Source organism: Cebus imitator, unplaced genomic scaffold (assembly GCF_001604975.1).
Source record: "Cebus imitator isolate Cc_AM_T3 unplaced genomic scaffold, Cebus_imitator-1.0 Scaffold402, whole genome shotgun sequence".
Taxonomy (NCBI): domain Eukaryota; kingdom Metazoa; phylum Chordata; class Mammalia; order Primates; family Cebidae; genus Cebus; species Cebus imitator.
Window position 1 is genome coordinate 565,437 of NW_016107717.1, and position 24,080 is coordinate 589,516.

At 40.2% G+C, this 24,080-nt stretch overlaps 1 protein-coding gene and 1 long non-coding RNA gene across 3 annotated transcripts in view; one reads left to right on the forward strand and one right to left on the reverse strand.

Moving 5' to 3' along the window:
- Window positions 1-24,080, forward strand: part of PAPPA2 (pappalysin 2) — a 288,728-nt gene that overhangs the window by 199,246 nt on the left and 65,402 nt on the right. For both annotated transcript variants that reach the window (XM_017508836.2, XM_037731478.1), the window contains 3 exons: window positions 2,789-2,966; window positions 4,138-4,351; window positions 22,682-22,850. In XM_017508836.2, the coding sequence (XP_017364325.1) occupies window positions 2,789-2,966; window positions 4,138-4,351; window positions 22,682-22,850 (561 nt within the window). The remainder of the gene's footprint in view (window positions 1-2,788; window positions 2,967-4,137; window positions 4,352-22,681; window positions 22,851-24,080) is intronic.
- Window positions 10,549-12,943, reverse strand: LOC108289409. Its single transcript, XR_001819149.2, has 3 exons — window positions 12,604-12,943; window positions 11,797-11,872; window positions 10,549-10,779 (listed from the first exon to the last, which is right to left on the reverse strand). It is a non-coding gene; the product is annotated as an uncharacterized LOC108289409 (long non-coding RNA).

Consider the following 24,080-nt stretch of genomic DNA (forward strand, 5'->3'; position numbering starts at 1 on the left):
AAAAAAAACAGAAAGATATGGTCTCATAAGGAAAGAGTGGACACACAACTGTTAGCTAGACATCAGTCATTTACAAGAGTTGATTTGTTTTTTTACTTTTGTGCCAATTGATTGCTTAACAGGTTGGAAACCTGTGGGAGAATTTCACTTGCTTAGAGCTGTCAGGATTTATACGTATGCTCTTTGGCTTCAGCCGGTTTAGGTTCTGCCTACAGAAAAATGACTTTAATATAACTTGAGGCACCAACTTCTTGGTCTGTGATGCTTTAGTCAGGAAGGCAGAGCCTTTATTACCTGTTCTTCACCCATCTCGGCTCAAAGGAATGTCCACTCCAGAAAAGAAATAAAAAGAATGGAAAAAAATGCAGGAACTGAATCCACTCATGATAGGTGGAGAAGGGGAGAGAAGAAAAGACAACATATGTACTTCATTAAAATTAGAAGCAAATTCAGTACAAAATGGACAATACCTAACAGAGACAGGAGAAGCACCAGGCAATATACAAAAAGTGTGAGAGGCATTCTTTTTTTTTTTTTTTTTTTTTTTTTTTTTTTTTTGATAACCTCTCGCTCTGTCGCCCAGGCTAGAGTGCAGTGGCGTGATCTCAGCTCACTACAACCTCTGCGTCCCAGGTTCAAGTGATTCTCCTGCCTCAGCCTCCTGAGTAGCTAGGACTACGGGCACATGCCACCGTGCCTGGCTAACTTTTTGTATAAAAATACAAAAAGTAGAGATGGGGTTTCACCGTGTTGGCCAGGATGGTCTCAATCTCCTGACCTTGGTTCTGCCCCCCTCGGCCTCCTAAAGTGTTGGGATTACAGGCGTGAGCCACCGCGCCTGGCCTCGAGAGGCATTCTTTAAGTGATAGTGGCTAGTTGTGGTTAGAGCCAGACTTGCCAGCTAGGTTACACATGTGAGGGGCAGCATCTGGACTGAATGAGGGTGGGAGTGCCGCCTTTGACAATCACATGGCTCAGTAAGCAACAGCACTGTTCAGCTGACCAAACGTGCTGTCACCTGAGGCTGGCCCCATGAAGGAAATTATACAATCCTGCTTGTCATCACAAGACAGTGGGGATATTTGCTTTTTGTCGACACAAGAACTGAAACTAAACAGAAAAATGTGTCTGGCTTTGAATTGGGTCCTCCTGGCAAGCAATAGGGAAACACTGGGAGGCAGGGAGGAGCAGGTAGCCAAGAGTTGGCGTTGGGGTGACAAGTGCCTTCAGCAGTCATTTTACCTTTGGCTTTGGTGCCACTGTGGTTTCCTGGCAGGATGGCTGGCCCAGCCATAGAAACTCCCCTCTCTGTCTTAGACCTTTAATAATCCAGTAGCTAGAATGTTGGCTGCATGTTTTGCAAACAAGCCATAAGTTTCTAGGTCTCCAGCTACTGGCTTGTTACATTGCCCTACCCTAGACGCCTCCTTCTACCTCCCCCTGTACTGCTGGGAAGTCCTGATCATTTTTCAAAGGCCAATTCTGTATTACCTCCTCTGAAACTTCTCCTACATGCTCTCCTCCCTGACCAAGGGTGGCAGTTCCTCCTCCAGCTCCCAAAATGCTGTTGTACCATCATACAGGAGCGTGCATGATACGATATAGCTTTATTATTGCATATTTATGTTTTTTCTTCTTGATTTCAGTTTTCTACTTCTGTTTTATGGTTTGCAGTCTTTATATTGCATTCTTTCCAATCATTACAGAAGGGGATAGGACATAACAAACAAAAATGTAGCTCTAACATATTCCTTCTTTACTTTCTTTTCTGCCTTCCTCCCTCCTTTTCTCCTTTCTATTCTCCTTCCTTCACATGTTTTTGAACCATTGTTTTAACATGCGGTTTGCTTGCCTGATAGTTTTTTTAGCTCCTGGAGAGTGTCTTGTTTAGGACAGGACCTGGCCCTTCTAGGTGCTCAATAAATGTCTCTTCATTGAATTAGTAGCAGGGTGCTCTAGGACTACCCTACTGAAATGACAGGCCGTAGGAAATGGCTAGAGTCTCTCACATTTAACCACAAGGTCTGGAAGATTCCTTGTATGCATTAACTCCCAGCACTATTCTCAGTGGAGTTAATTGTTTTCAGCAGCATTATCAGCTGGCTTATTAATAAGAGTGCCAGCAGGAGACAGATGACATACTCGAAAGTGGGCAATTTGAGAGAATTTAATCAAGGGACCACTCATAAATGTGCAGGCAGGAAATGGGAAAATCACAGGGAGATGGTGTAGTGTCCCCAGTAAAGAGGCTCAGTTATCACCCCTAGGCCTGAAAGGTTTACTGTAGGAGTGTAGAATCACAGGAAGAAGGAGCCAAAACTGTGGAGCAGGCTTCCAGAAGATACAGCCAACCCGCAGTGACCCTTGAAAGAAAGTGGGGAGAATCAGCACCCTGGCACCCCTCTTCTCCTCTCCCTCTCTAGGCTCCTGACACCAGGTCCTGAATCTGAATGCAAGCACAAGTCAGAGGCATGAAACCCACTGGGGTCAGTTTCCCTGGCCCAGAGCAGGGTGGAAAAGGGAAGAGAATAGGTCTGGAGAAGCAACTGGAAAGCAGCTTGCCATTTAATGTTTCTCTGACACTAGTAGGCTTCTTTTATCAGCATCATACTGAGTATTGTAAGAATGTATGTTAAAACAATGAGGCCTAAAGAGGGAGAAAGGCAAAAAAATTGTCCTGTTTTAAAAGTTTGGACAGATAATTACCAAGACTCTTCTAAAGCCTGGAAACTACTCTGATAAGCCTTTTAAAAATGTGACTTTGACAGAAGCAATTCTCTGTTTCTAGAAGGAAGTTCTGCTCACATGTTCTTCTGGGCACTGGGAGCAGAATGTGAGCTGCCTTCCTGTGGACTGTGGTGTTCCTGACCCGTCTTTGGTGAACCATGCAAACTTCTCCTGCTCAGAGGGAACCAGCTTTCTGAAACGCTGCTCAATCTCTTGTCTCCCACCAGCCAAGCTGCAAGGTATTTTCTGGCCAACCAGGAACTGTATGCAAGTTCTCTTTAGTCCCTCGCTCTTGAGGGTATGTTAGGGTTCTTTTCTTTACCCTGATGCCTTTCCCATTTGCTCCACTGGGTTAACATCTTCTGATAACTCCAGCAAAGTGCCAAAGGGCAACACCATTCTTTGGCCCCAACTACTTGAAAGGATGCACTGGCTCAGATTCTCATGAATGAAAGAATCTGAGACTTTCCTCTATTTGTATTTGGCATTGTATAGCCCAGAGGCAAGCCTACTAGAATGGTTGTCTTGATAATATTCATAATCAAGCTACATTTTATTGTACACATTTTAAAATTTAATATTTACAACCATCTTCAGAGTAATTTGTGAATTTGTCCCTGGCTTTAGTGCTGCTGGGTAGAGATGAAGATGGGATGTAGCCTGCTCTAACTGATGGCTTCTTAGAATTGGTGTGCCTAACAGTGACTCAGGAAGGTTGCTATAATTGCAGATTCCTGAACCTTTCTCCAAGAGATTCTTGCTTAGTGAGTCTGGGGTGAGATAATAATGCTATGGTGAGTAGTTCATGAATTGCATTTGGAGAAACCATGCATTGTACTGAGGCATATGATGTAGTGTTTAAACACAGAACTCTGCATCCAAACTACCTCTGTTCAAACCCTGATTCTGCCCCTTACTACCTTGGGCAAGTTACCAATCCCCAGTTTCCTCATCTGCATAATGGGGGATAATAATAGGATCTGTTTCATAGGGTTGTTTGAGGTTTGAAGTTTACACAAGCTAATACATGTAAAATGCTTAGAACAGTGCCTACCATATAATAAGCACTATAAAAGTGTCATCTATTATTATTGTAATGCTTTCCATGATACTTTTTTATTGTTTGTAGGTAGGAAAAGAAGTAATGATTTAGTTGGTGGCCATTCTTTCATCTGGGTCAAGAAAGATTTATCTGACCTCTGTTTTATATAAGAGCATCACACTGGATACGCCATAAGTAAAAAGATGCAGGACAAACATGTGACATGGGATTTTTGAGGTGCTGTTCAAGAAAGAATAATGTGACTTTTGAAAGACACCAGTATGTTGAGAGGTTTTCATTTAATCTGCTATTATTATCTTTCTGGGGTCTCTGTTCTGAGCATCTCTGCTTCTCTTTCCTGGATTCAGGACTGAGCCCATGGCTGACATGTCTTGAAGATGGTCTCTGGTCTCTCCCTGAAGTCTACTGCAAGTTGGAGTGTGATGCTCCCCCTGTTATTCCGAATGCCAACTTGCTCCTGCCTCACTGCCTCCAGCCCAACCATGACGTAGGCACTGTCTGCAAATATGAGTGCAAACCAGGGTACTATGTGGTGGAGAGTGCGGACGGTAAAGTCAGGAAGTAAGTTGAATTGTTCCTGGTCTTTGCAGTTCTACCTACCTCACTGCTCGTTATGTTTGTTTTTCTGTATCATCTCACTTTACCTACAGGGATATATTCTCCAGCCATGACAGGCAGGTGACCCGGTGTGCTTTCTGCAAACGTATTCTCTCTCATAGAAGATCCCACAGTCTCACATGCATACTTTTTAAAATAATTTCTGCCCTAATGATTGCTTTCCTTGAAAGTAAGAGTTAGCAGTGTCCCAAGCATTATACATGTCACCTGAGTCCAACTCTGTGCTGGCATATGCTTGTCAGTCCAATTTACAGTTGCAGGCCTGGCCTGGTCCCCAGTGCAGACACTTAGGAGCTGTGGATATTGGGAAGATTCCTTTCTCTGCCTCAATGTTATTTTCTGTAAAAAGGGGATGATGATAATTGTACTTACCAGTTAGGGCTGATATAGGAAGTAAATGAATTATTTGAATAAAACATAAAATTTATTAAATTTATTTTTAAAATAGGAAACAACTCATTTGACTATTAATATTGTTATTATATCTTCCCGCTTTCTCCTTTCTGATTTTTATGTATGTGCACTCCTAGACCCATGGCCAGAAACACTTTTTTCCCAATGTCATGGGGATCTGAAAGAACAAAAGCTTTATAATGTAATTTAAGAGGAAGGGCTTCCAAGAGAGTCATCTTGGGGTTCAAATCCTCATCCCCCCTTTATCAGCTGAGTTACCTCAGGAAAGTTATTTAACTCTTTGGGTCTTGGTTTCTTCTTTCCCTCTAGGTCTCCTTTTTATCCTTTTAAGTTTAGGATAATGCTTGCATCAGTGTTGAGTTGAAGGATAATTCAGCCTTCAACTCAATATCCAACTCAAGGTTAACTCAATATCCAGCCCAGTGCCTCACTTGTGCCAATTACTCAATAAATGGTTTCAGAAAAAGAAACTTTTTCTGAGTGAAAAAAAATCTTTCAGAAAAATAAATTCCTTGCATTTAGGAAATAGTAGCTATTCTTTCTCTACCATAAATTATGTAGGTACAGGAGAAAACCAAATTTGTTTCTTACCTAGCACTTAGTTCAAAGCCTGTCGACGCATATTATTTTAAGATTTTGTTTTTGAACTAACAAAATCCCAGCCATGGTATTGCCAGTGATGCCTGGACATGCAGCCTTTGCTTGTAAGCTAGGATGTTCTAAGGAGAGAAAACAAACTATGAAACTGACTATCTGGCTCACACTTACCCTTTCTCTAGTTGATCTCCCACCCATGTTAATGTTTGGCCAATAGAGCAATGGCCTCCCCCAGGGCCTTCCACTCTAGAAAAGGCCCAGGCTCATATGTGGGAGGAGAAGAGCAAGCCTATACCCTGCCCTCTCCACCAGAGGAAAGGGTCAGACTGATTAGAACAAAAACAATACTGATGAAAAATTCACAGGAGGCTACACTTTCTAGTTCAGTGGGCTCTAGCAGGTATAGTAAACAGTTTTTGACAACCAAGAGCACATTTGCATGTGATTTTCATAGCACCTAGAGGCAATTTGCATAGACACGCATTGACAGGCAGTGAGTATCCAGGTAATACTCAAGTAAAAATGTTATTACAATTAGCCTGGAGGCTGCTGTTTTCTTGTTTTTTTTCTCTCTTATCTTACCTCCCTTTTCACACATCAGCTGCCACCTCAGATATCTGCAGAATAAGTATCATGAAGAATAAATGACCAGGGGGGCCAGAGAAATGTCTCAGGACCAGGAAGAATTAAAGACAGCAAGATCATCACCAGTTTTCTGGGCTATGTCTTAGCTTTATGTTGGGAAAAATGAGGCCTGTGCCCAGAACTCTGGGTGGAGTTCTGGGTTTGAGGGCCATTTGAGGGCCATTTTTGGACACAGCTTTTCTGACTGAGAAAATGGATGCTTGCATCACAATGTCAGCATCAGTTTGTGCTTAAACATTGACATTCAAAATCACCATGCTGAGGAAAGATTAAATTATCTGCCGCATTGTGTAAGCCGATTAAATCTTAGTTTACACCTGTTTACATAGCAGGTGGTGGATTGGTAATCAGAAGTTTGCAAGTCTGGCATAAATCACTGCCACTTGAGGCTCATGTTTACTCAGTGAACTATGTCAGCCTTGTTCCTTGCATGTGGAAAAATCCCAGTATTGTATAAATGGGGCCCTCAGCTTCTTTCTAGGACTTGCAAGCACAAAGAGAAGGGATTGAGAAAAGCAGAAGGGAAATCAATCCAGAGAAAATGGTCACATGCTAATTTTATGCTACTGTACAGTGTAGTAAAAAAAAAAATTGAAGGTTATATTTGCAATTTGTTTATACAACCCTGAGCAAAATACTCAGTATCAATGAAACTTAGTTTTTGCATCTATAATATTGGAAGTAGTAATTATTTCTATCCAACATGTTGTTTTCAGGCTGAATGTCGGGTAGTGTCATGAAAGCATTTTACACACTTTGAAGTTCAATACATATGCTACGCAAGGTATTACTTTTGTTCTTTTTTTTTTTTAAAAAAAGAAGGAAACAATTACTAAAATGCCAGCCAAATACATTCCTTTCCTGTTTCTTCTCAAGTCCATAGTTTCAAGACAAAAGGATTTGACTTCCTCTGAGACCCCTCTTCCAGCATTGTCTCATTCTACCCAGGGATGGCAGGGATGGCATATTCATCCCCTGCATGCTCTATGCTGTCTCTGGGTTGGGAATAAAGACAGACACATGAATAAAACCTGGGCAGTCCAACCTCAGAAATGGAGTCAGGATCTTTGTTACAACGTTGTTGGTCACACCCTCCTTCTTGAAACTCTTCTTCCCTGATTCTCTTCCTTGATGATTTTGCTCCTTGATGTTCCTTCTTCCTGTCTATCCTCGATTTCCTTTTTCTAGCTTTTTTTCCTCTGCCAATTTCGTCAAAGTTAATGTTTCTCTGAGATCTCTCTTCCAACTTGTCAGACACGAAGCTCACTCACTCTGTAGCCTCAGTTACCATCTGCATGCTGGCGATTCCTAAATTCATACCTGCCACTACAGTATCTTCCCTTAAGGGCCATAAGGCACTTAAGACCAACTGCCTATGGATATTGCTGCTTGGATATACCATCTATATCTCAAACTCTTAAGTATGCAAAATGGAGCCTATTATAATTCCTTTCAAATATGCATATCTTTCTGTGTTGCATGAAGCTGGTTGAACCGGGTGCCTGCACATCACCTGAGACTCTTCAGTGTCCTTCACCGTCTCTCAAATCAGCTTATCAACTCTGGGTATCATATCTTACTGACTCAGATATGCTCATTTCTCTCCATCCCTGCTGCTGCATCTCTGTAATAGACTATTACCATTTTCCACAGAAGACTGATCTTCTGTCTCCAGTCTTTTTCCCTTCAACACATTCACCATTTTTTAGCAAAAATCATCTTCAAAAAACTCAAATCCAATTACATATTTCCTCACATAAAAATGAATGACCAGCTTTCCTGCTGCTTTATTAGGGGGAAAAGCTGAATATTAAGATAGTTTCAATGTCTGCACAACCTAGCTGTGCCTTGCTTACTTCTCCAGCCTCATTGCTTATTGTCTTCCTGGGAGACCACTTCCCTTCAGCTCTTACACACCCTTCTGTAGCATAGGCTCAAATGCTACTGAACTTCTTTTATATCTTCATGGAAGCCATGGCAGTCGGGGCCTTTGGACGTGGAATTCCGTCTTCACAAAGCTCTCCTTGACAGTGACCTTTTGCTTGTCTAACTCCTACTGTCTTATTTTTAGCATGGATGTGGTGTTGTCCAGGAAACCTACCAGATCTCCCCAGACTGTAGGGCTCCTCTCATAGGCTGCCATTGCACACCAAACTTCTCTAATGATATCATTTATCTCACTGATTACAAATGATCTGGTTTCTCGTCTATATTCGCTAATAGACTGAATATTTTGTTTAGCATCATGTGCTCAATGACTAGTTATTTACTGGCAGGTATTCAGTACTTTCTGAATGGGTGAAAGCATTGCATTTATAAGCAAACCTGTGATCGAATTTTGATGTCAAAATTGATGCTAAAAATAGTGAAGGAAAGAAGACATTTTTCTTATGAGGTGATAGAGGTCTCTATTTCAAATGCATTAAAGTGAATGAAAACTAACCTATGTATATATAATGTTTCATTTCAATGTATATATATATATATATATATATGTGTGTATATATATATATATATGTATATATATATATATTCTAGCAATTATTTCAACAACATAGAATGGTCATTCTTCAAAGACAGTTACAATTTTATTTATTCAACATTTATGCCTGATTAATACCATTCCATGCAAGTTAATGGCAACAGAAAAAGGATTACCTCTCAACAAGCTCACCAGAACAATGCTTCTCAATACTTGGCTGCTCATGAGAATCACCCAGGGAGATTTTAAAAAATCCTAATGTCCAGTTCACACCCCAAACCAATTACATCAGAATCTCTGGGGGTGGGGCCCAGACATCAGCATTTTCCAAAACTTCCCAAGTCACTACAATGTGCAGCTAAGGTCAAGAAGCACTGGTCTAATCAAACCTCTGTTCCTGTTAGAATAACATCAGATATGAAATTTTGACTTTCCTGAAAGATCCAGGATAATATTTTTCTCTTTTTAAAATTTTTGTAGCAGCACTTTTGCGTGGTAGATTTTAGCATGTCTCCTTGAGACTTTTTTTTTTTTTTTGAGTGTAAGAGAGAAAATATAAGCAGAATTGTAACTCCTAAGAGGTTGTAAAGAACATGTAGTTTCAGGAGTTCTTTACTTCTCACATTGTATAACACACACAAGCTCTCTTTCAAGACCCTTTCTTTTTTCTCCCATGCAATTTACTTCCACATACATATCATGATTAATCACTTCTTTGCTGTTTCATTAACCTGATTTCCTGGGAAGCTAAAGTAAGCGTGTTCGAATTATATTTTATCAATAAGACCATATTATGTTCTCCCTTATCTTTCACTTCCATGGCTGCCTTTTTCTCATTATGTGTTATCTTTGTGTGTGAAGGTTAGGTTAACATCATTAGAGCCCATAATTAATTTAACTTCTAAATGATTCAAACCTTCCAACTTTAGCTTAGACAGTCTCTGTTTCTATAAGTCATTCATAAAGATGCCATCTGTGAGGTGCTGTAGTGTCAGATCTTCTTGAGGGTAATTGTAAACATCCATCCTTTCTGAGGGTTGCCCACAGCATCAACTTTTCCAAAGTACATAAATCTGTTTAAGTTCTGTAAACACAAATGAATGTCAAGGCTGAAATAAATATGCCTTACATTGTGACTATTTGTTGTTTAACAGATGTTTGGTTGGTGAATGCCTTCAGTGGAGCTGTGTCTGATCTAAATTGGGCGAGAGTTTGAGATGGGCTGGAGCTGGGCGTGTATATTTGGCGCATTTCTACACATGTAGAAAAATTGGTGCTGCAGAGTGTTAAAAAGCTTAAAGCCAATTTTCTGGGCATGGTGGCTGGTGGCTGGTGCCTGTAATCCCAGCTACTTGGAGGCTGAGGCAGGAGAATTGCTTGAACCTGGGAGGCAGAGGTTGCAGTGAGCCAAGCTCATGCCATTGCATTCCAGCCTGGGCAACAGGGAGAGACTCCATCTCAAAAACAAAAAAAGAAAGAAAAAAGCTTAAAGCCTGGGCTCTGTTCTTTTGGGTTGATGAGGATGACTATAGTGATGATTTGTCATTGTGTGCTATATATGCTAAGTATTTTGTACACAACACCCCATAATTTCTCATAACAGTAATATATTTTATCATAAACAAAATAATAGCATAGTAGAATATATTATTATATAATAGTATATAATTTGATATAGTAATTATAATATTTTAGTATATTATTATTATCCCCTATTACAGGAGAGGATACTGAGACTCAGTTTGGTTAAGTAGCCTTTTCATGATCACTTAGCCAGTAAATGGTAAAATTAGGATGAAAACCATTCTTACTCCAAGAATTGTGCTATTGGCTAGTAAAGCTTTTGGTTTGAGTAAATCACTTCATTTCTCTAAGCCTTTTTCCACATTTGTAAGATAAAGGGAAATAATTGAGTGATTTCTAGCTCTAAAAGTTTCTGTTTTATTTTCTATTGCAACAGGACCAACAAAAAGAGCCAACACTTTGGTAAAACATCATTGCAAGAAGTGGTAGATACATAACAAATGTATTACCATCAGAAAGAAGCAGTGATATATTAAAACACAAATGCTACACAGGCATGGACTTAGCAGACAATCCTTAGGGCACTGTTAGAGTAATACTTGGAGAACGTTTGGTGTGCATGAACAGCCAAGGTTTTGCTCTTTCCTTCTTGATAGGTTTTGGTCCATTGTTACCCATTCACATCCATGAAGACTGGATCTAGTTCTCCCTTGAAGATAAAATATTGGGAAAACTTTTTTAGAATTTCTAGAATTAAGTTTTAGAATTAAACACACCCCTAACATTTCTAAAGCAGGTAATTTAATCAAATGGCTAAGAAGGGTTTTCTTAGTCCAAGATTCATCTCCTCATTTAGCAGTTAATTATACAGGCTCTGGCATTTTTGAGATCTAAATTTGAATCTCAGCTCTGCTATTTATCAGCTTTTTGACCTTGAGCAAGTTACTGATCTGTACTGGACATCAGTATTCTAATGGACAGGATGGAAATAACAGGTGTACATACAGGTTTTTGTAAGGAGTGAATGAGATAATAGATGCAAAGAACTGAGCTGAATTTTTGGTCATATTAAGCTTCGGTTCATCAACACTGCTGCTGTTTATTATTATCATCATCATCTTTATCATTACCATCCTCATCACCATAATTTCTACCAGGCTAATGCCTCTTAAAAATACTGTTGCTGTTTGGACTATCTTTCTGGTGTAAGAGGGAAATTTCTTCTTTAACAAGGAATATACTCAGCTACATTTTTATCAGTGGCTATTGTCTCTGATCTGTGGTTCGTTCCTATGCTAAAAACAAAACAAAGCATAACAAATTAAACAACAACAAGTAAAACAGCACAGAGTCCAGGAAAACTGGAATTGGTGTTCGAGGTCAGAGGTACAGGTTTTCAATGACCAGTGGAAAAAGTGCATTTTCCTTGCATATAAAAGAAAACACACACCAAAATAGAAAGTGTATTAAATTAAAAGATGTATACTATTCCCCCCTAATTAGTACACTCTCTTTCTGCTTCATATCATCCTGCTGACAACTCAAGAAGTGACCAAGTACTACAGTGGCTTCCAGTAGATCATGAAAAGAAAATAGGGGAAAGAGGGGAAAAAGAAACAAAATAATCAGCAAGATAGATCTGAACATAATTTAAAAATTAGGATGAACAAATAAAGTCAGACTAGTCTGGAAGGAGAAGGGCAAGGCCATGTCCTGGAGACATGACCCAGATTTTTAGGCTCTTGATCTTTTTTGAACCATAGCATGAAACTCTGGAAGATTCAAACTCATTTTCTTCTATCCTAGGAGGAGAAAGAAAGACTTGGTTAACAAACTGAAAATGCGCAGTTAAGGCAAGCTAAAACTCATTAAGCATCCTGGATTCATAGTTTTTAAAAAGTTATAGAAGTAATCTACCTAATTGTTAAGCTCTGTGTCATAATGTTGTGCCTATACATAGGTGATACAAGCTAAACCTATGCATGTGTATACACATGTTCTATCTATGATTGCTCAAGGAAAGAACACACTTTAATCTATGTACACTCATGCATCTGTCAGAAATAGAAATTTGTTTTCTTTCCATTAAGACCTCGTCTGGCTTTATAATTAGTGTTTATAGTAAATACATTCAAAATTTATTCTTGGAATCCCCAAATCTCTTGCCACTGTAGGATAATGTAAGCTTTAGTCTAATTTGTTATAGTCTCTTTTGGCTTCACAGTGATTGAACCTCTGCCCCAAGCCTTGGCCACTCACATACACACCTGAGTGCAGGCCAGATCCCGGCTGCAGGCTTCAAGGGGCCTGGTAACTGGCATGCATGCTCTCACTCCAAACTCAGCCCTTGTTGAATTTGTAAATTTCCCTGTTACCTTCAGTCCCAAACTAGAGAACATCATATTGTAAAACTTTCTGTTTTATAGTGACTGCGAATTTATCTATTAATCAGAGGAAATTTTTTAAAATCTGAGTAAGAGCTTAATTGTTATATATAAACCAGTAGGACTTTATTCAACCCATAACTTCACACTCTACTGCTCTTTCTGGTCTTTCTTTGTCCTATTCCTTCGGTGTCTCAGGCTCTGTCTCACCCTTTCTTCAGTCCATTGAGTGAATATTTTGGTTGTGGTTTTGCTTTTGCTCTCTAGTGATGGGGTCAGTCCAGGCCAAACTGATTCATAAACTGTCTCCTGAGGGATTCTGGGTGGGACAGAAATCTGAAGAATTAAGTAGGGTGGAGAAAATGAGCAGAATGTTAACATTCCATACACATCACACACGCACGCACACACACACACACACACACACACACACAGAGAGAGAGAGAGAGAGAGAGAAAGAGAAGCAAGTGGCTGGGCAGATCTTCTGATCATGAGGGATAGCTAGTAATTGCTGCTTGTTGATCGTGGTCATGTGCCATTCGTTGTACTATACTTCGAATACACTACTTCACATAATCTAGTCTTGACCCTGTGAAGAATGCATGACTGTTCCTATTTTCCAGCTAGGAATAGCTGAGGATAACAGAGGTTCGGTAATTTTTTTAAAGTTAGAGACTTATTAAGTGCCAAGGCTAGAGCTCTAACATTAGTCTCCTGATTCCAAAGCACCTGTTTCCAGCCACTCTGCCACACTCTGCCATATCCTCCTCCACTTCTCTTCCTGATGGGAATCTCTCAGTGCAGCCACTAGAGGCCTGCTGAGGCCACCATGACTTCTGATTCTCGCTTTTCAGTCTGGGCAAGGAAAATGCTAATCAGCCCATTTCCTTCCAGGCCACATCAAGGGATGTGATGTCAGGAGTATGGCCAATGCAGTATCCACCTGTGTATATTCCAGGTCCTTAGGTATACCACAGCTTTTTAGAGGTTCTGATAACACATTAGCAGATTCGGGTCTTGTTGCTGTGGCTTCTGCATAAGGGACATGCAAATAACGTTGCTTTCTCAAGGAGCAACAGTGACCTGAAGTGGTTGATTAAGTTAATTCCCAGGTGAGGGTGTAAGTGTGTGTATTTATCTGTGAGCACTTTCAGTCACACCTGTCTGTGAGTCAGACTGATCAGGAACAGAGATATAACAATACATGGAGGAACTATTGTGCTGGAAACTTTGTGAAGATGACAAAAGGAGTTCTTACAAAGGAGATCACCTGTCCTCTGAAGTTGAGTGTTGAGTGTATACAGTGTGTTGCTCTTTTCTGCCAGAATTTTTGTCTGATACATGGTCAGTTCCTGAAGTGAAGTTAGAAAATCTTTTCACTCAGAATACAGTTTAGCCTCTTACTACACGCAGTGTGGTACCTAGAGCAGCAATATTAGAATCACCAGGGAGCTTGTTAGAAATAAATCTGAGGATCTACTTCAGACTGACTCAATCAGAATATGCATTTTAAAAAGACCCGGGCTTTCAGCACTAGGTGGATACCATAAGTTCTGGAAATTGGAAAAAGCACATGTCCTTTCAGTGGACTTCCCTCAGGCTCTCCCTCACAACAGGTAGAAAAGAGAGAGAGGGAAGGAGAGGTGGAGGGGATATGCATATTTCCTCCATTTCTCCTTTTATACTTTTGGCTAAGACTTTTGAAAATCTCTGGGTTCTCACCTGCACTGTTCCCTCTGCCCAGCATATCCTCCTCCGCTTCTCTACCTGATGAAGCCACTCAAAGTCTTCCTTTGCTGTTATTCTTCATGTCTGCAGGCAGTGTTGGTGGCTCTCTCAGGTCAGTATTCCAACCCTAGTATAATATTCGTATTTGTTTTTACAACTGTAAGACCTAATATAATAAATAGATATATTCTAGGTTCTCAATAAATATTTGTTGAGTGAATGTATAAATGAACAAGTAATTGAATGGTAAAAGATAGTGAAAAAAAGGTTCCTATTAAATGTTTTCATGTTTCAAGTCCCCCGAATTCCAGTGTAATTTCCAGTTCCTCAAACATGCGCTGATAAGAATTGATATTTGGATTTTGTGAAAAAATGCTAACAGCTATTGTGTACATTTGAATTTAAATCACATGAAATAGAGAAACCTCAGGTTGTTTTGAATTTGGGGTGTAACCTGGCCATATTTGGTAGAAAAACCTGTTGGCTACATGGGGAATGGAAGAAATTCATGAAAATAGATGAAGTGGGGACTGTTGAATTTAAAGTGAGAGAGACCAGGAAAGAAGATGTAGAAGATTAAGATATCCACAATGGAAAATGGAGACACTGGGCTTAGGTGTCAGACCTAGGGACCAGGCATTATTGTACCTGCCATTCTGGAGACACAAGATTTAGGAGAATAAAGTCCGGAGATAAAAGTAAGGGGTGGGACATAGAAGTAAAATAGTCTACACACTTTTAGGAGTTAGCAGGTGGCTCATTTTCTCAGAGAGGCTCTGTTTTGCATGGGAGAAGAGCTTTGTAGGAGACTTTTTTTTCTGAGTCAGAGAAGAATGGAAGGCCAAAGCCACTATGTCTTGTCGGATGGTCCTGCTGATGCTATTTCTTATTGTGTAGAAAGGGCATGTACATGACATCAGAAGACCTGGTATTAGAGAGTGCACAATAGCTCTGATGGGCTATAGATTTACCAGGTCTGAAGTTCACTTGCTCCCTATTTAGCATATTGGCTTGGGAAACCAGGCCTGCAATTTGTTAGAGGAAAACTGGCATGAGGTTTGGACATGCTCTGATGGTTCTATCTGGGGCTAAGTAGAGAACCATGTCTTTTAAAATGATCTAGATCACTACTTCTCAGTCTTTGATATTCATAGGAATTATTTTGGGGTCTTTTTAAAATGCATATTCTGATTGAGTCAGTCTGAAGTAGATCCTCAGATTTATTTCTAACAAGCTCCCTGGTGATTCTAATATTGCTGCTNCTGTTGTGAGGGAGAGCCTGAGGGAAGTCCACTGAAAGGACATGTGCTTTTTCCAATTTCCAGAACTTATGGTATCCACCTAGTGCTGAAAGCCCAGGTCTTTTTAAAATGCATATTCTGATTGAGTCAGTCTGAAGTAGATCCTCAGATTTATTTCTAACAAGCTCCCTGGTGATTCTAATATTGCTGCTCTAGTTAACACTGTGTGTAGTAAGAGGCTAAACTGTATTCCGAGTGAAAAGACTTTCTAACTTCACTTCAGAAACTGACCATGTATCAGACAAAACACAACCAATTAATGCTTTAGTTTTCTAATTCATATAATGGAAATCATGCAATTGTCTCTTTCCCTTACATGTCCTTTTTAGGGATATTCTAAATGATGGGATTTGGGGCTCCTCAGTACAAATGCAGTAAGTGAGGAGAGGTAATTTATCTGTAGCTCCATTGGTAGGAACACGAGTGCTTCCATATTATAATATAGGCATTGGCATGAGACTCATAATAGTGCAAATCCCTGCTCTGCCATCAACCGGTTAGATAACCCCAGGCGAGTTATTTTATGTTTCTAAATTTTACCTCATCTATATAATAAACATTTATACATTCATTGAACTAGTATTTATTGATGGCAATTATGTACCAAGCATTGTGCTGTGCAATGGGAATATCATAGCAAGTAATGCATTGCCTTCACCAAGCTCATATTCTATGGTGGGAGCTGATGATAAGCAAGTAAAACAAATATGCAAAATACTTCAGGATATGCATCCTATGAAAGGAAAAAGATGCTTTGATTAAAAAAGAAAAAGAGGGGCAAAATAAGGATGCACTGGGATGGTGAGAATTATGCTTAGGAAGAAAGAAGGAGCCAGTCAGGAGAAGATAAAAAGAGAAAAGCATTGTAACTGTAGAGAATGACACCAACTCTTGTACCTGGAAAGGTCATGGGTTATGCTTGGGATTCTAAGTTCAGTGTGGGTGAAGCACACTAAGGAAGGTGAACATGGCATTGAATGAGGTTGGAGAAAATGGGGTCAGAACACACAAGACCTCATAGGCTAAAGAAATAAGTTTAGATACCATTTTTCATCCAAACAGAAACAACAAAAATGTTCTACACAGGCAAATTTATTTTATGAAAGTTCCCGCTGACTGGTGTTTGCTGACTGGATGGGAAGGGACCCAGAGGAGAAGTGGGGTGTCCAGCTAGGAAGTGAGCAATGGTTGCTTGTGCTAATAATGTTTGTGGCTGTGAAGATGCTGACGTATAGAGACAGGTGAAACAGGACTTGTTGACAGGTTAGAAGAAAGCAGATGGGGTGAGTAAAAAGATGAGATTGAGAGGAAGTGTAGAATCAGTGATGGTGTCTAAGTTCCAATCTTGAGAAACAGGGCAGATGATGGTATCATTCACCAAGCTGTGGATGGTTGAGGAGGCTAATATGTGGAGCGAGAGAATCAAGAACTCTGACAATAACAGTTCCTATCACACAGTGGGTTTGAGGACAAAAGAATATAGATGTATATTTTTCTATACAATAATTAGCACTTAAGTGGTCTACGTGTTATTGTTTTCTGTTATTGCTATTATTCTTGAGGGAGTACCCATTGGAGACACCAGATGCCCTTGATTGGCAAAGACATGATAATTCTCTAGGACTCAACCAATCATATTTTTTCAATGTTACTCTTGAAAACCCTACAGTGGTGATAGAAGAATGGGGTAGACTATGTTTGTCTCAAGCAACATCAATCAAACTTTCAGCCAAGTTTTGATTACAAGATCTTTATTTCTGTCAATGACCTAAGAAGCAGAAAGAGCACAGCTGGGTTTTCAGCACTAGGTGGATACCATAAGTTCTGGAAATTGGAAAAAGCACCTTCTAACGTGGAAATTGTGTTGATTTGTCTGGAGAAGTTAGAGGGAAGATAAATACAAACCTTCCTCTAACCCCAACTCCTTGGGATACCATTTACAGAGTAAGAAAGAAATCACAGAGCAAGAACGCCCAACTAACAACCCTAGCCAAAAGGCTTGATGCTTAGCAAAGACCAGATGGGACTGTCATAGGGCTTGAGGTGATTGATCTTTGCTCTCTGGTTTCTATACCTTACCAGCATGTGAAGGTAGCAAGGATCTTAGTAGTTTGCCAGCCTGGCTGCACCTAAAAACTTCTGGCAAGTTTAAAGACACAGAGTCCTGGGCAAGTCTCAGGAGGTTTAATTCAGTAAGCCTAGCAATCTAGATTTTTTAAGTGGCTTCTACATAATTCTGATGGGATTGGTCTACATATGTAATTTGGAAATCATTATGTTATGTTATGGAAATCAGAATGTTATGATTTGAAAACTTTGAAATCTATGAATTTCTGTGTGACACTGGGTAAATCACTTCATGGTTACTAATGTGATTTCCTGCCTACAAATGAGATATTTTAGCTGATAGACAGCCAGCATAATGTTTTACGTGGAAGGTACATGGCATGGGCTATCAAAGATGTCTTGGAATCTCTGTCCTAGTTAGGTTCTGTCTGTTTGTCTAGTATCCAATGCCATCATTCTTTGAAATGCAATCTGTTCACTTCATGTCTTCAAGGAGTCATTTAGCTCCTGATGCATAAGCCGTACACAAAGGATCATTGTGAATAAACCAGTTTTCTCGTTAATGATTTTAAAGATGTCAAAGGTCACTCCTCAACATCATCAAACCAGAAGAAATGCAGAGGCACTGGCGATCGGTCCATCCACTGCTGTGTCTCAGTCAGTAACAGAACACCATTGATGGGTGGCTTAAACAACACAGATTTATATCTCACAGGTCTGGAGCTTGAGAAGCCCAAGGTGCTCGCAGATCCCTTATCTGGTGAGGGTACCGTCCTGGTTTGCAGATGACTGTCTTTTTGCTGTGTCCTCACATGGTAGAGCACAGAGAAGGCAAGCTCTCACATGTCTTCTCACAAGGGAACTGGGAGGGCTCCACCTTTGTGACTTAATTACCTTCCAAACACCCCGCCCCCAAAATACCATCGCATTGGGCATTAGGATTTCACCATATGAGTTTGTGAGGTCCACAAACATTTAGTCCATAGCACCAGGTAACAAAAACATGAGCAGCATGGCTGGCAAGATTCAGACTTCAGTCTTCTTCAAGGGCCCTATGGGGAAACCAAATTTCCTGGAACTGTGAAGAATCCAGAACACTCTAAATTCCTGGCACAATCACTGTCTCTTTTGGAACAAAATGGCCAGGACCAGCTCATAGCACTGAAGTGCCAAGTTCCATACCATGAAATCTCAAGACTTGCACTATAGCTGGGATCCACGACATGAACACAAGGCAGAATGAGACAGCCTTCACGATTGGGCCCCGAGGAACTTAACCTAGCAAATGCTTTGCTAGAAGGCTGAGGGTGGGGCTTAGAGACTGTTGGTTGTCTGATGTAGAGAGATGCAGAAGCCCTGGGAGGTCCATGGAGAGATGATAGTGCAAAGCTAAGGAGAAGAAACCATGAGGAAAGAGAATCCTAAAGCTGAGAGGGGCAAAGGAACCCCTGCAGAAAGAAAACAGAACCTCCTAGGGAATCGGTACTCTCTCTCTGCTGCCCTCTTTCAGCTCCTGCCTGCCATGCCTCCTCTCCATGGGGGTCGAATATAACTGCACTGTTCTCTTGCCACCTTCTAGCCATCCCCCTCACTGTATTGCTGGTGGTTTGTAGCGCAGGGCCCGTCGCATTGTCCGAGTACCACAATGGAAGGCTAAATTCTTCTTCCCCATCCAAGTTCGATCTGTCTGCTCTCACCCCTGAGGTTATTAAACTGGCAAGGAAATATATGAAATTGGCATTCTTGAATGGCTCTTTAACTCTGGTCAAGGAAAGGGAAGACTATTTCCATGGTTGAAGTATTCCAACCAATTCAGAGAAAAATACCACATGAAGTCAAAATATGATCTTCCTGGCCAAGCAAGGGTTTTCCTTTATAACCATGCTGACATGCAAGGTTTTTACAGTCGTCCCTCTCCCCTGCTGTCAGTGGTATTGCCTGTTCTCTCCTGCTGGGGGATGTCAGTTCAGCAGAGGTAGGGGAAGGATTTCATCTGTGGGAGGTGGTAGAAAGAAGAGAGTCCCTGGGAGGATATAAACTCTGCAGTGTGAAGGAGGAGTAAAATATCCATTCTAGGAGAGGGACAAAAAGGAGCCTTGTTAGAGTAAAAAAGAGCTGCAAGCCCTTCATTGAAAATAGATTTGGAAAGACATTTTTAAATGTCATCTTTCTGGAGGGAAAGAAGCAATTTACTAAGCAGTACATTTCATTTGTATAAAATTCAAAACCAGGCAAAACTCCTCTATGCTGATGAAAGTCAGAAGAGTGTGGTATTGCAAAATACTATATGCTGTGAGGGTGGGAGAATTTTAACTGGGAAGGAATGCAAGGGGGAATTCTTAGGGAATGGACATATTCTGCATCTTGATCTGCCTGGTGGTTACCCAGCTGTATTCACAGCCAGGCGTGGTGGCTCGTGCTTGATATCCCAGCACTTTGGGAGGCCAAGGCGTGTGGATAACATGAAGTCAGGAGTTCAAGATCAGCCTGGCCAACATGGTGAAACTCCATCTCTAAAAAAAAATAAATAAATAAAAATAGTAAAAATAAATAAATAAAAATATATGTAAATAAAAATAATATACATAGGTATAGTATTGAAATATATATTTCAAATACTTGAAATATTGCTCAAAATGGTATTTATTTTAATAGCTAGAAGATGCATGTCCACACAGACTATGATGCTAAAAAATTCCAGTTCAAAAAATCAGATTTGTTTGAGACATGATCTCATTCTATCACCCAGGCTAGAGTGCAGTGACATGATCGTGGCTCACTGCAGCCTCGACTTCCCAGGCTCAAGCCATCCTCTCACCTCATCCTCCCCAGTAGCTAGCACTACAGGTGCATGCCACCATATCTGGAAAATTTTTATATTTTTTTGTAGATATGAGAGCTTTGCCATGTTGCCCAGGCTGGTTTCAAATTCCTGACCTCAAGTGATCTGTCTGCCTCAGCCTCCCAAAGTGCTGGGATTACAGGAATGAGCCACTGTGCCCAGCCAAAAATCAGATTTCTATTGCAAAATGTCTTAGGAATAAAAATATGAATCTAAATAATTATTTAATAATAAAACATCCACTTATTTCTAAATATATATTTTTCATATATGTTAAACGATTAAAATATTTTAGTAAAATTATTTGAAGTTAAATGAATTCTGTGATGTAACATCTTGGACAAATTGCTTAACATACTTCAGTGTGTCTCTATAAAATGGAAATAAAAACATGATTTTATTAGTATTATAATGATTCAACTTGGTACTTATCAAATGTGCCTTGCAATGTACCTGACATGGTGTTAGTTTCAATTCAGTGATTCCATTCAGAAGATATTTATTTAATGCTGAATATAAACCAGATATTATTTTAGTTCTTTTTTTTTTTTGAGACGGAGTTTCGCTCTTGTTGCCCAGGCTGGAGTGCAATGGCACGATCTCGGCTCACCGCAACCTCTGTCTCCTGGGTCCAGGCAATTCTCCTGTCTCAGCCTCCTGAGTAGCTGGGATTACAGGCACGCGCCACCATGCCCAGCTGATTTTTTGTATTTTTAGTAGAGACGGGGTTTCACCATGTTGACCAGGATGGTCTCAATCTCTTGACCTCGTGATCCACCCGCCTCGACCTCCCAAAGTGCTGGGATTACAGGCTTGAGCCACCGCGCCCGGCCCTTTTTTTTTTCTTTTTTTTAATTGCATTTTAGGTTTTGGGGTACATGTGAAGAACCTGTAAGATTGTTGCATAGGTACACACATGGCATTGTGGTTTGCTGCCTTCCTCCCCATCACCTATATCTGGCATCTCTCTCCATGTTATCCCTCCCCAACTTCCCACCTCCTGCTGTCCCTCCCCTATTTCACCCCCACAGACCTTAGTGTGTGATGCTTCCCTCCCTGTATCCATGTGTTACCATTGTTCAACACCCCCCTATGAGTGAGAACATGTGGTGTTTGATTTTCTGTTCTTGTGTCAGTTTGCTGAGAATGAATTAAAAACAAGACTACCACATAGCCTCTGGCTTCTGGAAGCTTCCAGTCTGATGGGAAAGACAGTCACATGTGCATTTATAAAACAGTGTGGTAAATGTTTCACTAGCATAAGGTTAGAGTGCTGTGGAAGCCCACAAGAGGAACTGCACAGCAGTCAGAAGACAACAAGCACAAGTTGGTGGGAATATTTAACCTTCAAAGGGGCATAATTAGACTAGAAAATGGTAATTTAAAGCTACCACATGGTTGAAAGAGTCAATGGTCAAGGGTTATTTATATTTTAGAATTGCGAACTTATCTGTAACCAGGAGTGTTTTGCATTAGAAGTGGACATGTTAAAACAGCAACATGGAAACCACTTTCGAACTGCAGTGAGTCAAAAGGGGAATGGAATGGAATTTTCAGTAGCAAGGACCCTAATTCCATTGACTCCAGTTGACATGAAATGCTGTTTCTGTGGTTGGAGACCACGTCTGTGCTTGAGAAGGAGGATCAATTCTTCCAGGCCAGTATTGAGTCATGTCTACTTTGAGAAACTGGGGAAAGCTATGAACTCTTTCATACCTTTAACTTGTAAACAAATGAAGCAGTCATCTCAGAAGTTATTATCCGAAAGTTAGGTTCAGAGTCTCTATTTTAAAAGAAGACTCATATTGCCTCATTTTCTTCTCTCTCTGAAGAACCAATAAATAGTAGCAACTTCATCGGTTATATTGCCATATCAACATTGATGGTCCTCAAATCACTTCTGATCAGTCTTCTGAATGTGTGATAACCTTTTCTGTACCCCATCCTACCTGACATTTCATTGTACTTAGATGTGAATATTTTCCAAGATGAAAGTCTCAGAGAAAACCAAACTGCAATTTAGATGCTGCGCTATTTATCTAACCCCCTTAAGAGTAAAAGATCAAATATTTTTACACAACATCTACCACTGCTTCGAGCAATAAATGAACATTACTAGTTTTAGTTCCATGACTTAGAAATTAGCCTGGAACAGTGGGACATTTGGCTCACAGGAACCATCTGTCCCTGCCTATTTGCTAATTCTTATCCCATGTTGCTGAGGATCAAGTCTTCTTTCATGACTTCTTTAGCGATTCTGATGAGCTATTTTGTTTTATATTTTATCAGCAAGTTCCTGAAGATACAGTGCCTGGAAGGTGGTATCTGGGAGCAAGGCAGCTGCATTCCTGTGGTGTGTGAGCCACCCCCTCCTGTGTTTGAAGGCATGTATGAATGTACCAATGGCTTCAACCTGGACAGCCAGTGTGTGCTCAGTTGTAATAAGGAAAGTGAAAAGGTAAGGAAGACTTCTTGAACTTATTTTGGATCAGGCTGTGCTGTAATCTTAATGGCCAATCCAAGAAATTTGAGAAGAAATAAAATTTCTAAGGAATTCCAACAGGCAGGGACTTGGGATTGTGATCAGGAGTGTTGGTATTATGCACTAGAAAATTCAGAAAATACCACATTTTTGGAATATTCTCTCCTGAGTTCAGAACTTCTTCTGAGACAAGAAGAAGAATCCAATGGGTAGGGTACCAGGTGTATTCCAAAAAGAATGCTAGGATCCTGATTTAGCAATATGATCTCCTCTCATGGATGGTCACTGATATAAGTTGGCTAGAAAACCTAGTATTATTTTTTTTCTAGAACAGAGTCCTGAACAGAAACACAAATTCCTCAGCAAAGCCGGAAGTGCTGTTTGACTATTCTTTTCCCTAGGATTTTACCACAAAAGGTCTCAAATGAAAAACACAGTCTTGTCTTGGTTGTGTTACTAAAGGCAATTTTATTTTAGAATCTTTTCAAGCACCGCACACACTGATGAGATAGAAAGTCAGGCAGATTTCCCAGGCAAAGATCAATGTCCTTGACTGCTCCTTTTGCACCTGTTCTCTTAGTTTCCAGTACTCCAAGGTAAGCACCACCAAACAGATGTGAAGATAATATGGCCCAAAATGAGACCCATGAGAAATCAAGCACATCCGTTTGCAGTGATGGGTTAAGGAACCATCAAGATGACCATGTGAAGGAAGGGCTATCTACATTTCAAAAATCTTAATTTTTTGAATTTTGAGAGTTAGTGCTATTCTCCATGTTCTAGATAGAGTACAATTTGTGAACCAAGAGTTACACAAATCAGCACACATGTGGAGAAAGGGAATAGAATTTTGGTGAGACCAAAAGCAACTATGATGTTTCCATTCAAGCAGAAAGGCAAAAGCACACCTTTAGGAAACATCATGAATTGGTTTCACTCAATGAAACTCATCTTGAAAAAATCTGACATTTGCCACAAGCAGCATTTGTGTGATAGTAGAAATGAATCAGTGCCAAACAACACCGTCTGGGAAACAATTCCAAAAAGAGCTCTGAATCCATGAGCTTTGGTTGATAGCTCATTATATTCCTATATATAAACGAAAATACATTGTTAATACATTTCATTAATGGAAAAAATTCGTCATCATCATTCCCCTGCCTGGAAAAAGCAAATAATTTTTTTTGCTTTTTTTTTTTTTTTTTT